The following is a 20,830-nucleotide window of genomic DNA, read 5'->3' on the forward strand; positions in this document are numbered from 1 at the left end:
GATAGGGTACGGGTGTGTCCCAGCTCATCCATGCCTGTGAAGCGTGTTATGGGCCATGGTTGGTGGGCTATAGAAATCCTCCGTCTGTGCCCTTAAACCCACCCCCACCCCCCAGTACTCTCACCCCTGATCTGCTGGGCCCCAGGCTGTGTGCCACGCCCTGGCTGGATCCCGGGCCCCAGTGAATGGGGGGGGTGGGCGGGGGGTGGAGAACGGACTTGAGTCCTCACTGCATGAGTCCTCACTCCCAGCAGGGCTGGCTTAGTGCCAGGGCTGCAGACTGCCCAGGGGACTGTGCCCACCTTTCCCAGCCAAATTGTCCCAGCTGTGGAAGCAAACCGAGGGGAGGTTTGAAGGGCTGCTGAAGTGAGGGTGTATTTGCTTTGCAAGGCCAGCGCCGCAAAGGGAATGCGGAGTTCCCGCCCCTGTAGGTGAGTCAACACAGCCAGTCAAAACACTGGCGCCCTGGTCTGGCCATTAGCGTAGGGGCGGGCGTCGGGCCTCCTCGATTCCCAGGCCAGACGGCACCGGGCTGATCACCTCGTCGGAGCTGTGTAACCCAGGGCAGAGGCTTCCAGCCCGCGGTTCCTCCATCCAGCCCCTCGTTTCTGGCGGCGCAAGAGCAGATCTCTTCGAAAGAGACGTCCAGGCTTGCCGTCAAGTGCGGGCGGCTCGGCCGCGTTCCTGGGGCGCTGTTGCAAAGGTTAGTTTGCCCCGTTGTGAAAATGCTGCCCCGTGTGCCCACGTTGACTTTACCTCCCTTCCCTGCCACCAACTGGCCTTTGTTCGGCCTCCGGCTGGGGAACTTGTTCATCTTGTGGAGGAAATTCACCCGGGCCCAGATGTCCCCCACAGAGCCCCCACACCGCTGACGGCCTCCGAACAGGGCTGAGGGAGGACTTACCGGGTGCCATTCGCAAGGCCTATGCGCCACTCCCATTTATTGTGCGTGTCCGCCCTGGAGCCCAACTCCCCGCTTCTGCTCAGCCCAGCCGGGAGCAGAAACGTGCCACGGGCCAGAGTTACTGACTGTCAAACGCTCACAACAACCCGCTCTCCAGCTGCCTGATGTCACTGGCACTAGTCACAGGAGCCAGTCCAGCAGGAGCAGCCCTTTTGTCCAAGGTTAAGTGGCTCTCCTGGCTTTGTGGTTCCTTCCCTTCTGCTTGCAGCTCCCTCCTTTTGCAGCCAGCAGCCCCCCTCTCACTCTTCCTTTCACTCCCTTTGAAACGCTGTTCAGTGGTGATCCACCACAGAGAAAAGCATTCCACAGCGCACCAGTGACCTCCCCCCGTAGCAGGTTCCCCAGCCATGGGCACGGGCCCGGGTGACCCCCTACGCTGGTGCTCGAATACCCCGATGGTCGGCGTTCCTGCCACCGCCAGGTCGGACTGCGTGTTCCGTGTGCCAGCAGCGTGCTCGGTCACTGGTGCGAATACTCTTCCAAGTCTTTATTTGCAAAGAGGAATTGCTCTTTGGGTAACACGGACGCCCTCTTACAAAACCTGCCGGATTTCCCCCCCAGAGCGTCCCAGCAGCTCTGCGAATCGGGAACGCTTCAGCCCTACCCTCCACGGAGGAGATCTCCCATCGTGTTACGGGTTCTTTACGGGTCCCATTTAGCGAAGCAGGGGCGAGGGTGGCCGTGGAGAACAGCCAAAGGCCTGGAGCAGATGGAGTCTCAATCTGTAACGAATAAAAAGAAGCGCCAAGGGCTTCTGCTAAAGAAACACCACCACCAGCAGGCGTACCTAACCGTCGTTTACCGGAAGGCCTGAAATGAAGATGGCGGGACCTAGCTTGAAGTGTCGAACATTGGCCCATGGCATAACTGCCTTCACGTAGCGAGCCTAGACCCACACCTGCAGCAGCACGGAGGTGGCTGAAATGGGACATTCGCTACCCGGCTTGCGGAATAACACCCATGTGCGAAAATTTGTCCTGCTCATGCCAGGAAAATCCTGGCAGGCTTCCAAGCTGCAGACCAGTCAGTGAACAAACCCCACAGAAATCGTACATGACTAGCGACGCCCGTCCCAGCACGAGTGAAATCAGCGCGACCCGCGTTTCCTCTCGCCAAGGGGTGGGGGGAGTTGATGAAAATGAGAGGATCGTGCAATAACACGGGACAGCTGTCGGCTCTTTGTCTCCCTGGCCATGGCAAACGCATTGGACAGAATGAACCAGGCCCGGATCTTCAAAGATCCAGCTTCTTTAGGTGCATCACTCCTATTGATTTCAACGGGCGTTAGCCCCAGGACCAGCCCCTGGGGAGTGTATCACAAAAGCCAGAGCCCAGGATGCGAAAGCAATGACCACAGCTGCCAGGGAACAAGGCTAGTGAGCTACCACCCATGGGGCAGCACAGTTAGGATCCACACAAATTGCTCACTTACTGCCCCCCTCGCAAAACCGACCAGGCACATTTATACCGACAGATCCTGTGCTCTGAGGAAATGCAGCTCCCTCCGCTGAGGGTCCCTTGCTCCCTGCACACCTTGGGGCTGGAAGCCCCATAAAACAACAAAGGCCCTGGTGGGGCACTGCAGGAATCCAGTTCCTGCACTCAGCACCCACAGCTCCCGTTGGCTTTCACTGGTGCTGCAGGTGCTCAGCATCCTGGACAAATCAGCTCCTCCACGTCTGCCTGCTGGTGGAGCTCCCCAGTTCTCCGAGCTGCTCTGCCTGCTTTCAGCTAGTAAGAAAGTTCTCGGGCCAGGGGACCAGGGTACAGGAAGGAACGCAAAGCCCGGCCCCGCCCAGCGTGCTCACCTCTTCCTTCCTCGGAATAGCTCTCTGCCTCTTCTGAGGACCTTGCTGTTGGAGAAAGAAAGAGAGGAAATGGTGTGGGCTGGCATCGCGTTGTTCTTTACTCTCACTTGAGTCTAGCATCCTCCGATTGTGACAGCTTATTAACAAGCTGGGATCCTGGTCTAATAACATGATCGGTGCAGGAGAAATCAGAGCTTTTACCAAGAAGCATATGACTTGCTATACTGGCTCTGAGCAGTGACCCATTGAGTCTAGTCTCCGGGCTTCAACAGTAGCCAGCTCAAGAAGAAGGCATGAAAAACTGAGCGTGAACAGTTTTACACTGTGTAAATTTCTCCCTGTGGCACTTCAGTAGTGCATAGGCCTGGCGCTGGCCCGCTACACAGAGATCCATTTCACTGCAACCTTTTCCCCTGTCCTATGGATGTCCAAAGTACAACCATACAAGCTGAGACCCATAGAGCCAACCAGCTCCAGATTCTGTAAAAATCCTCACCTGGCCCAGTGGGTTCTGCTTGGAAATCTTGACACCAGGTGTGCAGAGAACTCAGTACAAGGGGATGAAAATAACGTAAAGGTGGAGACAGAAAGCGACCCATGCACGGATTCTCTGGAGTGCTTTTAGCTTTTGCTGCTGGCTGTTGTTAAACTAGCCAAAGGTGCATTAACGTTCAGCCCCCAGCCCCTAGGAGAATCACGCCTAAGCTGGCAGATGACAGGTGCACTCCCTGCGTCCCAGCTCCAGGAACTCACTTTGGTTTGGCAGCCTGTATCCAGCACAGCTGATCTTTGGTCTCTTCTGACTGTACTTAGCACAGAGCTGGGGGCTCCCCGCCTGCCGGCAACACCAGTCATGCAACTTTAACTCTGTATCTGGAGATGGAAATTACAGCGCAGTGTTACACAGGGAAAGGTTACAAACATCTGCCAGGAAACTGGGCAGAATCCGATGCCCCTTGGAGTCAGTGAAGAAAACACCCCATTTCTGTCAGTAGCTCTTGGATTGGGTCCCACGCGTCGCTCCTCCCTTAGCAGACAAACTGACAAAAGCTGATGTGCAGAGAAGTTAAAACGGTTCATAAGCCTTGTTTATGAGCAATGGCAAATGCCGAATCAGCCGTGTGATGCAGCGCGGGGGGCCCAATCCTGCAGTCTTTGCTCACCTAACTCTTCCATTAGAGCCAAGAGGGCATTTTAATTAACCCAGGAACTCCACCCCAAGCCCTTTCGAGTGAAAAAATGTCAAACACCGGGAACTCATATTTCAGAGCAATTTAGTGACATTATTCTCATTAGCGGGATCTGATCTTAGTAATACGCCGATCCCGCTGCAACCTGGTCTGCCCTGTCTCGTGCCTCCAGCACTTGGTGTGGACCAGTTAGTAACAGGTTGGGAATTGCACTGGGCAGGCACCCACTGGCCTCACAGCTACCCAGACAGTCAAAGAAAAATCTTAATGTCCGTGGAAAAATCACCAAAAAGCTGAGGAAGGCCCAGCCCACGTGGCTCCCGTTGCACGACGGGGGAGCCAGTTGCCAAAACTCCTCAGACGCGCTTACCACGGTCGGGGGACACTTGGCGTGAGTCCTTCCAGGATCTCTCCTGCCGCCCGTCAACGAGCTCGTTCTGGCTGTTGTAGAGACAGCGGACACCGGCGCCGTATTGGTTCGGGGAGGCTGGATACAGCATCGTCACACGGTCGTCCGCCAAACCTGCAACAACCCACCAGTTGCGCGGCAGCCCCGGAGCCGTGCAGCACAAAAGGCCTCTCTGGCAGTGCAGCCCCTGGGTTTCCAGCCCAACCCAAAGCCCAGTGAAGTCATGGAAAGGTTCCCCTGGATTTCAGCAGGCTTTGACTCAGGATCTTAGCAAGCCAGTTCCCACAAAGCTCCTCTGAGCCCCTGAACTCACATACTCTTGTGTCGGGATTTATTCTCCAGCTCACCATGCAATGGGGATATCCAGCAATACCTGGTTTCTAACTGGGCATTCAGGACCTTTGACGGCCCCTTATCACAGCCCGGGTCAATTCATTATGCATCGTGGCTGCTGCGGGCTGTGGTGATTCCAGGGTCCACTCACGCTGCAGCAACAAACGTAAGGGGGGGCGGGGCAGAGACACACCCCAGAATCATTAAATTACAACCGAGTGTAAACGGATAGAGGGACCGAGTGAAGTTGGAGCTGGGTGAATTTCCTGCTGCTGTCTCTTTCAAGCCTCTCTAGGCAATGCTTCGCTCGCAAAGGGGAGACATGAGCAAACAGTATCAATTCACCTGCAAAGGCTAAATCCCAGACAAAGTAGCCTGGTCGAGTGCTGGGCACACAGGCTGGGTGTGGCCTGTCTTTGACCTGTCTCAGATCACAGCAGGAGAGAGGGTTCATGGACCCTGCAGTGCCTCAGTCTCCCCACTGTGTACAGAGTTAATTACCAATGCTTGCCTGCCCCTAGGGGTGTTTTGAGGATAAACGAGATAAAATGGCTAAGCACCATTCTTGAGAAGACAGCCCAAAACTACAGGGGACAGAGTTTGGGGCCTGAATGGGCTTGGGACCCATGGTGAGTTGTATATCCGCTGGCAGGAACCGGGATTCTCTCTCCCCACAAGAGCTGAGCTGGGATCATTGCTTAGGGAGGGATGGGTCCACGTAACTAATTCCCTGTCATTGCAGGGGAAGAGGTACTGGGGGGATTGCACCCCTTCTCGGCTGCTGGGTCTCTATGGAGACGAGCAGGTCCGGCCCTCTCTGTGGGGCAGGAGCTTTCTCCATACTAACCCGTAACAGCCTCGTAAGGAGAAGCCATGAGTCCATCTCATTCACAGTGAAGCGAGGTGCCATGTTAGAGCTAACCTTGCTCAGAGCGTGGTGAGGACTAGATCTAACAGGCCCATCTGGCCCTGGCATTGTCAGCATACCCCACCTCCTCGGCTCTGTCGGTAGTGCCGATCCAACGCTCCATGTCGCAGAGAGCAAGGGCAGGACGGCAGATCCTTGTTCCAACCCGCTGGATCTTGCTGGGTGCTAAGCCAGGCCAGACACCTCAGTCTGTAGTTCACACGCACATGACTGGCTAGACTGTATATCCACAGCCCACGCAGATCTAGGGCAAAAACAATCAACAGGTTTTGCCTTCTACTGAGTCAACAGCAAGATTGTACTCGCTCAGGCAGAGAGAGACTTGACTAAGCTGAGTTCTTGGACAGCTCTGACCATACAGGAGACTAACTGGTGATATTTTCTGAAATGGGGTGGTAACCCGGGCCTTGTTACAGCCTCCGAATGTCGCCATTGGAACGCTCCAGAAACTCACGCTCCGAGTCTGAAAGCACCATCGCGGTCGCTCGGGGATGGTCTCTCAGCTAGGCACTGTCACTGTGAGTGGACGTAGGAATCATCCCCGGTTTGCAAAGTAACAGGCCATGGGCGCAGCCAGTCCTGAGGGGCATGTCTGCCTGGGTCCAGTACCGCGCAAGGGGCATTCCTGGGGAGTTAGCTGAACATCCAGGTGGCCATTCAGCGGTTCATCAGGGACCAGTAACTCACCGTGAAAGATTGGTCCCACTGACAGCCCTGGGAGTTTTGCCCTGGTTTCAAGAGAGCCAGGAGTTCACCCACAGCGTCTGGGAGAACCTGGGAATCTCTCACCTCGGCACAGTCTTTGCCCATCTCCACTCAGCAGCAGAAGGAAACCCTTTGGCTGCGGTGCCCATACCTGTGTTGTAGCCTCTGACCTGGTCGGGGCGATATTTGGCGGCTGGGGGCCTTCGGGTCAGATCAGCATTTCGGTAAAGTCCATCCCCGCTGAACAACAAAGCAAACCCTACATCACCCTTCCTGGCAGGAGCAGGGTTCGTCTCCACACCAGCCCCAGCAAGTTCTCTAGGAACAACTCCCGGCCTGCCAATCCCATCGCCCACCTCATACGCAGGGGGGATGGGGGCACACAGCTGATCAACGGAGAAGCACCCCCAACTCACAGAGCACAGGGCTGAGCCTATGGCCGTCTCGCCAGGAAGCAGCTATGGTGCTGAACGCTCTGAAGCTTCCATGCCTTTGCTGGCGGGGTAGGGCTGCTTTTAAGGTTTCACGGAGTGTGCAGAGAACTGCCGCCATTGAGTGTAGCCTGTTACTGAGGAGACACACACACTCTGCTTTCTCCCAGGGGAACTTGACTTTGAGTCGTATTGGACTTGTTTGGCTTCATCTAGACTAAAAGACTGAAAGCCTGTGCTGGTCTCTGGATCTGGAGAGAGTCAGCCGGGAGTGACTCTCTCATTCATTAACTTGCAAGCAAAGCAATGGACAGATCCCTTAATTGTGATCAGTCCAAAGTTCACAAGACACCCAATGCTCAGTTATATTTGTAAATCCTCAGCCTTCAAAGGGGTCGCCTGGATTTGAACTACACAACACCCTCGGGAGACAGAAGGGCACGGTCAACGGCACATTATGGTAGTTCTGAGGTTGCAATGTTACCCAGCTGCAAAAGGGTAATTGGGATTCGAATTAATGGCTCCATAGAGGAGTGAGCATACAGCACCTGGAGTAGCCCATCAGCACATTGGTCAAACCCATCTTGGTGTAATCCCATTGCATGCCGCCATCTTGGTAAAGGATGAGGACATAAGACTTGATTCCATCCGTGGTGAGGACAGCCTGGTATGTGTTTGTCTAGAGAAACACAAAATGTGCGGGTAAGGAAGAAGGGGCTGTGTTCCACAAAGTGTAAATGAGGGGGTACAAATCACTATTCAGTGAGAGGCAATAAACAGCACTAATGCTAAAGAGGAATTCTCTGTTCTGACAATGGGGCGTAAGGGTGAATCTGTGCAACTCCCGGAAAGCATGGCAGTAATAAAAACCTGACACAGGAAGCAACAACAGGTGTAATTCTCGAAATAAGTGTCACAGGCCACCAAAGAATGGGCAAGCAAACTTGGCCACCAAAAATTGTCAACATTTCTTATTTTTCATGGAAAGCATTGTTAGGATATAGATATTCAGGCCTGTCTGTAAAGGCCTGTACTCTAAGAATTTAAGTGTATTCTTATCACTTGGCTAGTTATAGAGGTATAAAAGAAAGAATCAAAATCACTGTCTGCCGGTGTAAGGGCCTTCTCTTACTGTGACAGTCTGAGGCCCTGTGCTTAGGCTAAGGCCTCTGGCTAAGCAGCAGAGGCAGCCATAAACTGGGAAGCGACCGGTCACCTCCTCACATTCCAAACTAATCACATTGAAATAAGGTGCTATTGGGCTGTTAGGATACAATCCTGTCCTGACAATGCCGATTGCCTCCAGAGAAAGGGAAGTGCCTAGAAGATGTGAAAGGAAACGTAGTTTGATAGCATCCTGCCTGGCAAGAACTCACTTATCAATAGCTGGGGTGTGAAATCCTCACTTCTGTATTGTTTTGTCATTATAGTTCCCCCTTTGCCATTGTTTGTCTGTATAATCTCTGTCTGGTTCTGTGATTGTTTCTGTCTGCTGTATAATTAATTTTGCTGGGTGTAAACTAATTAAGGTGGTGGGATATAATTGGTTAGCTAATCATGTTAACAATATGTTAGGATTCAGAGTAACAGCCGTGTTAGTCTGTATTCGCAAAAAGAAAAGGAGGACTTGTGGCACCTTAGAGACTAACCAATTTATTAGAGCATAAGCTTTCGTGAGCTACAGCTCACTTCCTCAGATGCATATCGTGGAAACTGCAGCAGGCTTTATATATACACAGAGAATATGAAACAATACCTATTCCCACCCCACTGTCCTGCTGGTAATAGCTTATCTAAAGTGATTTCCAGCACAAATCCAGGTTTTCTCACCCTCCACCCCCCCACACAAATTCACTCTCCTGCTGGTGATAGCCCATCCAAAGTGACAACTCTTTACACAATGTGCATGACAATCAAGCTGGGCTATTTCCTGCATAAATCCAGGTTCTCACATCCCCCCCACCCCCATACACACACAAACTCACTCTCCTGCTGGTAATAGCTCATCCAAACTGACCACTCTTCAAGTTAAAATCCAAGTTAAACCAGAACATCTGGGGGGGGGGGGTAGGAAAAAACAAGAGGAAACAGGCTACCTTGCATAATGACTTAGCCACTCCAAGTCTCTATTTAAGCCTAAATTAATAGTATCCAATTGGATACTAATGCTAAGTCATTATGCAAGGTAGCCTGTTTCCTCTTGTTTTTTCCTACCCCCCCCCCCCAGATGTTCTGGTTTAACTTGGATTTTAACTTGAAGAGTGGTCAGTTTGGATGAGCTATTACCAGCAGGAGAGTGAGTTTGTGTGTGTATGGGGGTGGGGGGGATGTGAGAACCTGGATTTATGCAGGAAATAGCCCAGCTTGATTGTCATGCACATTGTGTAAAGAGTTGTCACTTTGGATGGGCTATCACCAGCAGGAGAGTGAATTTGTGTGGGGGGGTGGAGGGTGAGAAAACCTGGATTTGTGCTGGAAATCACTTTAGATAAGCTATTACCAGCAGGACAGTGGGGTGGGAATAGGTATTGTTTCATATTCTCTGTGTGTATATATAAAGCCTGCTGCAGTTTCCACGATATGCATCTGAGGAAGTGAGCTGTAGCTCACGAAAGCTCATGCTCTAATAAATTGGTTAGTCTCTAAGGTGCCACAAGTCCTCCTTTTCTTTTTATGTTAGGATTGGTTAGTTAAATTTCAGAGATAATGATTGGCTAAGGCATAGCTAAGCAGAACTCACGCTTTTACCATATAGTCTGCAGTCAATCAGGATGTGGGTGGGTGGGAAATGGGAACAGGGAATGGGACTGGGGAAACTGGAATCATGTTTTGCTAAAGGGGGAAATGGGAACAGGGAATGGGGGTGGGGAAATGGGAACAGGGACACAGGCGTAAGGTTCTGTGGTGTCAGAGCGGGGAAGGGGGACACTAAGGAAGGAAACTGGAATCATGGTTGCTGGAAGTTCACCCCAATAAACATCGAATTGTTTGCACCTTTGGACTTCGGGTATTGTTGCTCTCTGTTCATGTGAGAAGGAGCAGGGAAGTGGGAGAGTGAAGGAATAAGCTCTCTAACAAGCGTTGTGACATTTTAGGTCTAAGGTTTTATCAAAAATGTTATTAAAATTGTCAAACACTTTAATTTACTGAAAATAGCTCTTTTGGTCAAGCAAAGCTTCCCATAACCACTTTGAAAAGGTTTCCAATAAAAATGTGTATAAATGCCAAATTGAAAATATATTTTGAAAAATAATTCCAGATCACCAAAAAACGGGCTTATTTCAAAGGGTTTGAAACAAAAAACTTAAAAATTGGTTTCAACATGTGATAGTTTTTGATCAGCTCCGTACGCAATTGATCATGTAACAAACAGAAAGATTATATTACTTAGGGTGTCTCAATGAAAAGTGAGCATAGGGGGCTTTATCTAGAGACCCACCTAAGCCCTCTTTTGCATAGGTCTCATGCATGGAGTGAATTTATCTTTGATAAATGTTCAAGTGAAACACTCAAAAGTTAACTTGCTTCTCCCAACGAGTGCACAGGAGTAATGGTACCACGGGTTCTGAATTCATGCCCGCTCTAAGTTCACAAACTCAGTCTATCGTAGGTCATCTGGCCCTCGTCATGAGCATCTGAGCACTTCACAGTGTTTAATGTAGGTACTGTCCCATTTTACACATGGGAAACTGAGGCACAGAGAGACAGGGACTTGCCCAAGGTCACATGGGACCTGTGTAGTGGAGCAGTAAACTGAACCCAACTTTTCCGAGTCCCAGACTAGCATCCTAATCACTGAATCGTCCTTCCTCAGAAGTTCCCCAGAACATTTGGAAATCGATCCAGACCAATCCAGAAGTAACAGCGCTCTTGAGAAAAGCTGCCGGGGGTGTCTAAATATGCCCCGTGTATCACAGGACACAGACACAATGCAGCAGCCTAAGCCTGACCAAGACTGGGAGGTACGGGGCAGGAAGCCACTTTGACAATAGCTTCCTGAAGCCCACGTGGCCACTTACCCGAGTGACAGGCTGCCGTGCTGGAAAGGCCGGGGCCTTCTCCCAGGTGATCTTAAGGGTCCATTTTGCAGAGTACGAAGTCTTCAGGTATCGCCGAATCTTGGCCTCCACGTCTTGGACAAACGGGTGTTCGGCAGAATCCAGAGTAACAAACTCCTGTGGGTTTTGCACAGGTATGTTACACCTCCAGGGCAGGGAAGTGCAGAACTAGCATTAGGCATGCGAAGGTATCAAAGGCGACCGGAACCCCCCCGGCTCACTCAAGCATTCCTCCCATTGACTAAGGACTTAAACGATGCTTAGGCCTTACGCAGACCCTCTGCAAAGGGGCGAATTTCATGCCGAGTGAGGATGGACTCAGACGTTAGGGGACCAGCAGGAACTGCTGAATCTGGCAAGGCCTGTAAACCCCACTGCTCGGTCATCTCCACAGCGGCAGGCTATTCAACAACTTGCTAAATCATACGCTGCATAATGCGAAGAAGGGCAGCCTAACTGAGCCTGCCGTTGAGCACGTCTCGCTGGGCCTCACCACGTGTAAAAACTGACCTGGTAAAACATGGTGCCAACGCCTTCGGAGAAATCCGCGTTAGCCCAAAACACAGCGACCATTGGTACTTTCTCATGGCCAGTAAATCCTCCGGGAGGTGGGTTTGGAGACGGGAACATGTCACTGTCCGAGGCTGGGAAAATGATTTGTCCATTGTCTGTAAACTAAACGACAGTATTCCTTACATTAGCTCCTTCACGGGAGAGATGAAATAATGCCTAACGAGGCACAAGGTCTGTCTCCACAGCCACGAGACACCCGCAGCTGGCCTGTGCCTGCCGACACCGGCTCGCAGGGCTTGGGCTGCGGGGCTGCTTCACTGCTGGGTAGCCATCTGGAGCCTGGGCTCTAGGACCCTGCAAGGTGGGAGGTTCCCAGAGCTCAGGCTCCAGCCCAAGCCCAGACATCTACACAGCAATGGAACAGCCCCATGAGCCCAAGTCGGCTGGCACAGGCCAGCTGCGGGTTTTCCTTTGCTGTGTAGACAGAGAGTTATGGGCTTGCTGCAGAGTCCACTGAAGTCAATAGAAAGACGCCCGTTGACTTTAGGGGTTTTGGGGATCAGACCTAACTGAAGTGTGTATTCGATCATTATTACCGCTGTTTATATTGCTGAAGTGCCTAGCAGATCCAGTCACCGGCCAGGCCCGCACTGAGCCAGATGCCATGCAGGCACTGGGGGAAAAGGGAGCCCCCACTGTAGTTTAATTTTTTACTGCTTCATTGCAAAACTTTTTTTTTTTTAATTAGAAAGTGACTCTGATCTTAATAAATCCTCTAAATCCCATGAAAACACCCCTGGCCCAGACATGGGAGATAAAATCCAAGGAATAGTTTTTCCAACCACCAATAAAAATGATTTTTATTTCTACAAAAATTAATCCACATTTGTTGAAAATGAAGAAAAAAAACCCCACATTTATCCCCGACCAGCTAAAATCTTAATACACTGTGCCAGTTCCAATAGATCTTTGTCCGTTTCCAAAGGACTGGCCAAGTGCACATCTCATTTAGACTCACGTATAGGGAATCATGCAGCGTTTTCCCAAGTGGGAACCCAATCTCGGGTTTGAACACAGGGGAGTTAAAATCCATTCTTCTTTCCACGAATTGCTTATCGGTTTCCTTTGCTCCATACGGATACAGTGGCACAGCTGTAACTAAAACACAATGATTACAAGCAGCTTCCTTTAGTTCACTCGCTGAAGACTTTCAAATATCAAAGGGACTGAGCAGATGGCAGGGGACCAAAAGACCTGGTTTGGGCAGGGGAAGCAGCGTGGAATTAAGGCGGGTTCCTTAGACCATAGGATTCGGGTCCGAGGGGACCCCGATGCTGCAATGAGTCAGCCGCAGAGCAGCAGGTGTTATTGTACGGGGGTAAATCATCAGGGGGACAGTGGAGGTCGTGTTCGGTTGCAGAAATCTGTCTCTTGCTCAGAAATCCATGGTAGGTGACTTACGTGTTGCTGACTGTCCTGTACCACTTGTAGTGGCTTCTCTGGTCCCAGCTGAAACAGACGCTGTTCGCTCCTGGTCAGACCCTGCTCTAGTATCGGACCGAAGGGCTGCTGACACAACCAAAGCAATATCTCAGGAGTTGGGAGGGGAAATCACACGCCACTCAGAACCCTCGATGTTTACGTCACAAGTTGGGTTTTTACGGCCCGTTTTCACACCTCTGCAACTTATTACAGGCACAAATGATATAACTTAGGTGTTCGACTACCTGACACGTGGCCAGATGGTCAAGTACATAACTAGCCTCAGCAGCACTCAGTTATTTGGGCCAGCAGCGAAAAGGGAAAGGCTAGGTTGGAAAGCAGGCTGTGAAAGTATTCGGAGATCAAGGCTTTACCCAAACCTGCATTGACAGGGAGAGGCCTAGTGGGGTATCGGCCATTGTTTCCGAGGTGCTAGGCACAAATAAAGTACAGATCAAAGACGTGAGTAAATATTATGAGGCTCCTATCACAAGCGCTGAATTCCTCACTTCCATTTAGGACCCGGGCCTTTCACAGAAGACACTAAGTAACCCTCCATAACTGAGCTCCACAAAACCAACATGGCTTCCACCCTGGCCATCTGCCATCCCGGGGGCCCCTGTCCCACACTGCCCACGAAACCAGGTCTCCCCACGTGCCCCAGACCTGAGCTCGGGAGACCCACGACGTGCTACTGCCTGAAATGAACCCATCTGGGGACACTAGTTATCAGTGCGTGACATACCTGTTGTTCCCAAGAAGGGGAACGGTGTCTCTGCCCGTCCTCTGGAGAGTGCTGGAGTGGTGGCACCAGCCGAACCCAGGTTAGCCCCCCGTTCTGGGGGCATTTTCCCCTTCTCCGCATGGAGGGAAGGGGAGTGGGATCCCGTGGCAGAGGGAGCACGAGAGGTGGCCAGGCGTAGCGTCGTTAGCGATTGCCCGGTACGTGCCTCCAGTCCTGGTAATGCTGCAGGGACTCCTGAGTCACTGGCAGAGACGGCTGCTTCTTTCGTAACGCCAGCGGGCCCAGTTACTGTCGGCCCCTCAGGAGAGGCAGGGACGGGCACCGGGGCACTAGAAAACAAAGGATCTGGCCGTGCAGCCTCTGGAGCTGAGGGCCAAGCAGCGGTTTCACCGGGAGAGGCAAAGGCAGCTGGGGATGTTTCCCCTGACGGGGCGTGTATTCCTGTGGCTCCCCCATCTCCTGAGGGTGAATATGGGGAGGTCTCAGCATTGGCCGAGACACCTCCTTCTCCCAGGGGCAGCTCTGCCCTGCTTGCTGGACTCGCCTCCGCAGGCTGGCCATCGGGGTTAGAGGTGGTGGTTTCCTCGTTGGCTGCAGCCGCGTCTCCCCTTCCTTCTCTCTCGCCAGCTGAAGACAGAGGAGCAGAACCCATGGCGCTGGGGCCTCCCGGTGAGTGTGAGATGGAGGGGAGAGAGGCCGGGTCCCCAAGCACTACAAAGACGGGCGCGGATGTTCCCTCACTGGCTGCCGACGTCTCCCTTGTGGGGGCTGGACAGGGAGCCCCCAGGGCACCGGACAATCCGTTTGTTGCATCGCCCGTCGTTTCCGGCTCAGCCAGGGCTCCGCTGGGAGATGCAAAGGCAGGTGGGGACGTTCCTCCCGATGGAGTGAGTCTGCCTGGCATGGTCCCGTCTCCTAAGGGCGCACGAGGGGAAGCTTCAGCTTTGGCCACGGCTGCTGTTTCTCCTGCAGGCAGCTCTGCTGTGTCCCCGGGACTCAGCTCTGGGACGGAGGGTGAGGGATTTGTCACACTCTGGAGATAGGGGTTGGAAATCGGGGTTTCTCCATGCGCCACAGATACCGGACTAGCCATATCCTCTCCGTTTCCTGAGGGTGCCGGGGCCAGGGCTGTCTCCCGAGCCGAGGATGGCTGAGGAGAATCCATAGCCAACGCTCTGGGTTCTCCGGTTGGCAGCTCGCCCATGGGAGCTGGATTCGGCTCTGCGCCCCGGGGCGAGGGATCTGTTTCACTCCAGGTGCCAGCGTGAGATGTTGTGGCTGCCTCGTTCACTGACCTATTGGCTGCTAGCTCTGCACTGGAGGGTGCAGCTACCCCACTGGCAAAGCCTCCAGAAACATTTACTCCCGCAGGCCCTTTGGCTGCTGCGGCGGGTGACGCAGACTCCAGGACTGATGGAGCAAGGGGTGTTCCCTTCACACTAGGCTGGGCAGAGTTTGCCAGTTCCTCTCCTGCCCCAGCAGCAACAGGGGCTGTCCCTACTGCAGCGTCTGGAGGGGCCTGGGGAGAACTGGGAGCACCAGAGAATCCAGCCCAGGAGGATCCTGTACTTTCACTCTCTAAAATGGACGGCTCGGCAGGGATGTCACTGGGAGCTGGGATGGCAGACGGGGCCGTTTCTCCCGACGGCGTAGGTATGGCTGTCACCGTCCCAGGCTCTAGAAAGGAATGAGGGGAAGTTCTGGCACTGGACAAAGCCCCCGGATCTCCCGTAGGTAGCTCCTCTGTGTTAGCCAGACTCTGCTCTGCGTCAGAGGGCAAGGGATTTGGTTGGCTCTGGGTATCAATCACAGATATTGGGGTTTCCTCTCTTCCTTCCGGAGCTGCAGGGGCAGTAACTGTCTCGCTCTCTGAAGCCGGGTGAGCAGAACCAGTAATGCTAGAAAACGCCCTTCGGGGGAGCCCCTCTCTCTCAGTCTCTGCGGGTCCTAATGACCCAACCTCTTCCCTCCCGGCTACAAAGGCAGGTGGGGATGTTTCCCCTGCCGGTGCAGATGTTCCTCGTCCTGTCTCGCTCTCTGACGGTGGATCTGGGGATGCCGGAGCACTAGCTCCATCATGCCCTGGGCTTTCGGTCTCTGAAACGAAGGCCTTAGCAGCAGGGGCGGCAGGAGACTGGAACGCTGCACGAGTTGACTCCGTCTCTCCCACCAATGGAGAAAGAGGCCTTCCACTGGACACAGCAGTGCCAGTGGATGCCAAGTCCTCTGGTCCCCCTCCAGTGCCGGGTGTGGCTCTCCCGTTCTCAGCAGCTGCAGAGAGAGAAGAGGAGGTGGTGACCCCGGGGAGCGCGCCAGGAACGGATCTCATTACCTCCAGCTCGGCAGGTGAGAAGAGGGTCGGGTGAGGGTCTGTTGGGCTGGAGTAGAAGAAGGCCAACGTGACGGCTGCTTCTCCTGCTGGAGTTGTGGCAACTGTCCCGTTTTCTGAAGAGGCGTGCGAAGGGTTTGTCGCCCTCGCTGAAGTCTCTGCTTCTTCTGTCGGGATCTCGGCTGCTTCACCTCCGCTGGCCCCTGGCTCTGGCGGGGAAGACACTGTTTCAGGGGCAGAATTTACATTGTCCCCATTCACCGCTGACACCAAACTAGCTGTTGCTACCTCTGCCGGAAAGGAGGAGCCGGCTTCGCTGGCGTGGTCGCTTGAAATGGCGCTTTCTCCAGGCAACGTGGTCACGCCGGCGTTGGCCGCCATGTCGGACAGGGACAGAGGAGCTTGTGCTGCCGAGGTGATTGCTGTCTCCGGGGCTGCCAGGCTTGCGGCACGGAGCAAACCGCGCTCTGCCGTTGGGGGAGACCTGGCTCCAGGGGTGAGCTCATTCTCTGGAGGAGCTGGGACAGCAGAGGTGGGCCCCGGGTCTGCGCAGGCTGGAGGAGATGAAACAAAGGCGTAAGCAATTCTAAGAAGCAGCTTGGTTATAAATCCAGCTTGGTTCGCAAACGACTCACTGCTTCTCTGTGCAGGACAATGCTACCGAACAGGGTTCTTTTGGCGCGCCCGGGAAAGGGCTCAGACACTGAGCGGGCATCAATGCTAATTCAATTAGACTTCCGTTTGCCGGGTAAGGAATCCACATAAGGTGCTTTCTCCTTCAGGGGCAGCAGGTCACACATTTTCCATTGGTTTCCTGTGTTTTCAGGCTTTTGCACACCCCCCAGGGTAATCCACCCCCAGGATTACTAAAAATGGGCCTGGCCTGGCACATTCTTCTATGAGCAAATGGCATCTTGGCAACGCCATTCTGACACCTTGGGGGGGCAGCCTGCTGGTTTTGAGCAGCAGAGCGAGCATGGCAGCCTCCCTGAATTGCCTGAACTCCTGGGTTCAGTTCCTTGCTTTGCTGCTGCTGGCAAGCTGAGGGTGGCCACCCCCTTGGAAAAGCAGGCCATCAACCACTAGTTGTGTGCCTCAGTTTCCCTCTCTGTCAGAGTGGAATAGTGACAGCCAGCTCAGAGGGATGCTGTGAGGACCGATTAGTTAATGTCTTTACAGTGCAGGAAAGTGCTGTATAAAGCCTTCAAAATATGACCCTTATCACCCATGTTACCTTGCTTACCCTAAGCCAAATTTGGGGCAAACTTCACTGCAAGGATGGGGCCCAGACTGGAACGGCTGTTTTCCCAAAACACTCAGGAGGCCAAGTTCCCTGTTTTGTCCACCTTACACTGGGGGTAGCAGAACTGGGGGACTCCCTGAGTCTCAGCCTGATCCAAGGTGCATCTTAGCGCAGAACAGTCCCAGGGAACCACGTACCAGCTGGGACTAGCCAGAGAGTTATGGTCACTCCCCCTCACCTTCTCCTGCACCGGGGGCTGTGGAGAGGGAGGAGAAGGAGTTGGCTACGCTGGCTCTACACTTACCAGAGACTCCCCCACCCAGCAGAGGACTTGTGGCCTGTTACACATTCCCTTTACCCCACCTGAGTGATGTAAAGGGAGCAAAAGGGGCTGAGAATCCAACCCAGGGTATCTTTGGTCCATCCAGGAGTCTGAATCTGTGCTTCAATCCCTCAGGTATTTTAAGAGGGGGATGATTCAGGGGGGTGAGGAGAAGGCTGGGCGTTGCCGTCAGCTAGATGTTTTAGGGAAGTTGACTTGCAAGGGGTGAGAAAGCCGGTCACTCCTACAGAGGTTAGTATAGGACGGGGGCATTTTCCAAGCAGCTGGGCTGAGGTATTGTGTGGCTAGTCTATTGACTGGTCATGGTGCAACCAGACTCCTCGCGTAGGTGGATCTGTTCAGGCGGAAGGAGCATGCAGGGTGCGGAAGGAGCGAGGTGCTGAATACATAGTCGCTCATTTGCATAACTGCTTGTACGCCAGCCAACCACTGCTCTGCGTAGCCCCACCTAGATCATTAACATCCAGGCCCCCAGCACCGTGCCACCCTCTAAGCCTTTCGATGGGTACAGTTCCAAGGGGCAGAAGGTGACATGGGGTAGGACAAAAGCTGACACTCCAGCAGACAAACGGTAGATAGGACTGGGGGTTCGGAGGGGACCTGGGGCAGGGAGGTGGAACATGTGGGTGGGTAGGGAGAGCCGGGGGGAGTGGGGGGGTATCTCTGTCCCAGAATCATTGGCAGCTGTGAGCAGCTGCCTGAGGGTGCCGGGATGGGACACACCACGGAGGGCCCCCTTCAGGGAACGCTCTCGATGCTATGTCCCCTATAGGCAAATTTCTAGGGGACCCACAGTGGGATATGGGTGCCTCTCTAGGCGGCCAGTGCCATTGCTGTGACCAGGCAGCCACCCGGGAGCCTACGACAGGAAGCCTGCAATCAAGGCTCCTGGGGAGAATGCCAGATGCCGTCCTGCCTAACAGCTGTTAAAAGCCAGGTTGCTAGATCCTGATCCTGCTGCCCTTAGCCATGCTGAGTAGCACCTTGCCCCCACCCACCCCACCCCAGACCCAGGCGTGCCCCTTGGTTCACAGGGTAACCAACAGGTAAACTGCAGCACACGGCTTATTTATTTGGGTGGAGGGGAGATTTTATGTGCATTATTATTTAAGCTCAGTACCTATGAACAAGAACAAATGGATATAAACTGGCCATCAGGAATACTGCGTGCAGATGTGGTCGCCCCATCTCAAAAAAGGTATATTGGAATTGGAAAAGGTTCAGAAAAGGGCAACAAAAATTATTAGGGGTATAGAACGGCTTCCCTATGAGGAGAGATTAATAAGACTGGGACTTTTCAGCTTGGAAAAGAGAAGACTAAGGGGGGATATGATAAAGGTCTACAAAATCATGGGTGGTATAGAGAAAGTAAATAAGGAAGTGTTATTTACTCCTTCTCATAATACAAGAACAAGGAGCCACCAAATGAAATGAATAGGTAGCAGGTTTAAAACAAACACAAAAAGGATTTTTTCACGCAATGCACTGTCAACCTCTGGAACTCCTTGCCGGAGGGTGTTGTGAATGCCAAGACTATAACAGGGTTCAAAAGGGAGTCAGATAGATTCATGGAGGATAGGTCCATCAATGGCTATTAGCCAGGATGGGCAGGGATGATGTCCCTAGCCTCTGTTTGCCAGAAGCTGAGAATGGGAGACAGGGGATGGACCACTTGATGTTTACCTGTTCTGTTCATTGCCTCTGGGGCACCTGGCACTGGCCACTGTCCGAAGACAGGATACTGGGCTAGATGGACCTTTGGTCTGACCCAGTATGGCCGTTCTTATGTTCTTATGTTCTCTGAGAAGGACATTATGGGACTTACCCTAGCTCAGTTTCCCTAGCTGTCAAATGGGAACAACAACACATCCCCGCGTTTGTCAAGTACTTTCACATCCTCTGATGGAAGCTTCTCTGCAAAGGGCAACACATGGGTATTACTCTGCCTGTCATTTGTACCTTCTTGCATATTTCCCTCTGGTTGGGGAGGTGGGGCTGGTTTATCAAAGCACAAACTTGTTGCCAGAAATCTTTGGCATTCAGTCAAAGAACGCCTCTGTAATGCATTGGGTTTACAGAGAAACACCTGGGACCAAATGCCATTTTTAAGGAGAACAGGTTAATTCACCCTCTTCTTGGGCTTGATCCTGCAAGATGCTGCACAGCGCCTGCAAACTAGGGAGCTGCCTTAACTCCTGTGTTCTCAGCACCTTGGAGGAAATGACCAGCAGATCTCAGGATCAGGCCCAAGTTCTATTCTCAACTCTCCCTGGCTCAGTTTCCCCAGCTATCAGGAGACCTACCTGTGTAAAGCAGTTGTCTCCCCTCTCATGAAAGACTGTGGTATAAAAGTGCAGGAGTACTGTTAATAAAGCTTCAGACATTACCAAGAGGCCATAGTCTCTTACAATCTCTGCCTCTGAGCCTCCCTGTCTCTGAGGCCGGGCGAGCTTGTGTCAGCAGCTTGATCCAGTTTACAGTAACACATACGAGTGAGCAAAACGCAGGACTCACCGTGTAGAATCCACACCCAGCAGCCTAAGAAGGTCCAGGGGATTGGTCTCCACATCCCCATGTCTCAGTGAAGCGCGCCAACAAGTACGATCTGCGAAGGCGGAGAAGTGTGCTAGGGAAAAGGTAGCTAATGGGAGATGCAGGTCTCCTCCCTCCGTCCTCCGGGAGCTGGAATGAAACAGGTGCAATCCCCTGGCTCCCGCCCACGGCTACTTATAGGGGCTGACAAAAGAAGGCGGGCTGCAATGATTGCATCACACCCTGTGCCCCCTCATGTTCTTCCCCCACACCACCCCCACCCGAAAACCCCCTCCCCAATAGCTTCCTGTTACTGTACATGTTCCTGGCCAGCCCCTGAGAACACACATTCCTGTCACTCTCACATGAGTGCCCGGCAATAAAGTGAAGTGTCCGAGCGTCAGCACTTGGCTTTGAGTTCCCGCCTGGGTCCCTACCACACAGGGCTGAGAAGCATACCAGGGGTGCCCATGCTACCCAACGGGCGACTGCGGACACCGCAGGAGAACATGACTGGCGGGGGCGTGGTGCCCTGGGTGGCCGTTTAGGGGCCCTGAACACTGGGAAGGGGATGTAAGGGAAGAGACACACCCTGGGGGGCTGGTTGAAATTCTGCCTGCCACCAGCCCGCTCACCCCCTTTTCTGCATCAGAGACAGGTATGAAAGCCCTGCGCCTCCAGCCTCCCCCACGAGGAGCTGCCCCTGGGGGTAGGGGGTGTCTAACCAGGCTCAAATCAACAGTAGGGCCACAGGACCCCGTTTAGAACATGGGCCAGAGGCAAAGCTAGTTAGGAGCTTAACGCCCATTGGTTTCAA

At 53.1% G+C, this 20,830-nt stretch overlaps 1 protein-coding gene across 2 annotated transcripts; it reads right to left on the reverse strand.

Moving 5' to 3' along the window:
- Positions 1 to 1,436: 1,436 nt before the first annotated feature.
- MUC4 (mucin 4, cell surface associated) lies at positions 1,437 to 20,165 on the reverse strand. 2 transcript variants are annotated; one of them, XM_084638438.1, is made up of 13 exons: positions 19,996 to 20,165; positions 13,567 to 16,449; positions 12,801 to 12,905; positions 12,358 to 12,497; positions 11,337 to 11,501; positions 10,788 to 10,943; positions 7,317 to 7,447; positions 6,489 to 6,577; positions 5,697 to 5,876; positions 4,333 to 4,485; positions 3,526 to 3,645; positions 2,773 to 2,817; positions 1,437 to 1,686 (listed from the first exon to the last, which is right to left on the reverse strand). In XM_084638438.1, the coding sequence occupies exons 1-13, from the start codon at positions 20,054 to 20,056 to the stop codon at positions 1,682 to 1,684; spliced, it is 4,233 nt and encodes a 1,410-aa protein (XP_084494564.1). In that variant the 5' UTR covers positions 20,057 to 20,165; the 3' UTR covers positions 1,437 to 1,681. The 2 variants fall into 2 exon arrangements, with proteins under 2 accessions (XP_084494564.1, XP_084494563.1); XM_084638437.1 differs by having other exon boundaries at positions 12,801 to 12,908.
- Between the last annotated feature and the right edge of the window lie 665 nt (positions 20,166 to 20,830).

The sequence above is a fragment of the Lepidochelys olivacea genome (assembly GCF_965140295.1).
Source record: "Lepidochelys olivacea isolate rLepOli2 genome assembly, chromosome: 9".
In the NCBI taxonomy this organism is placed as follows: Eukaryota; Metazoa; Chordata; order Testudines; family Cheloniidae; genus Lepidochelys; species Lepidochelys olivacea.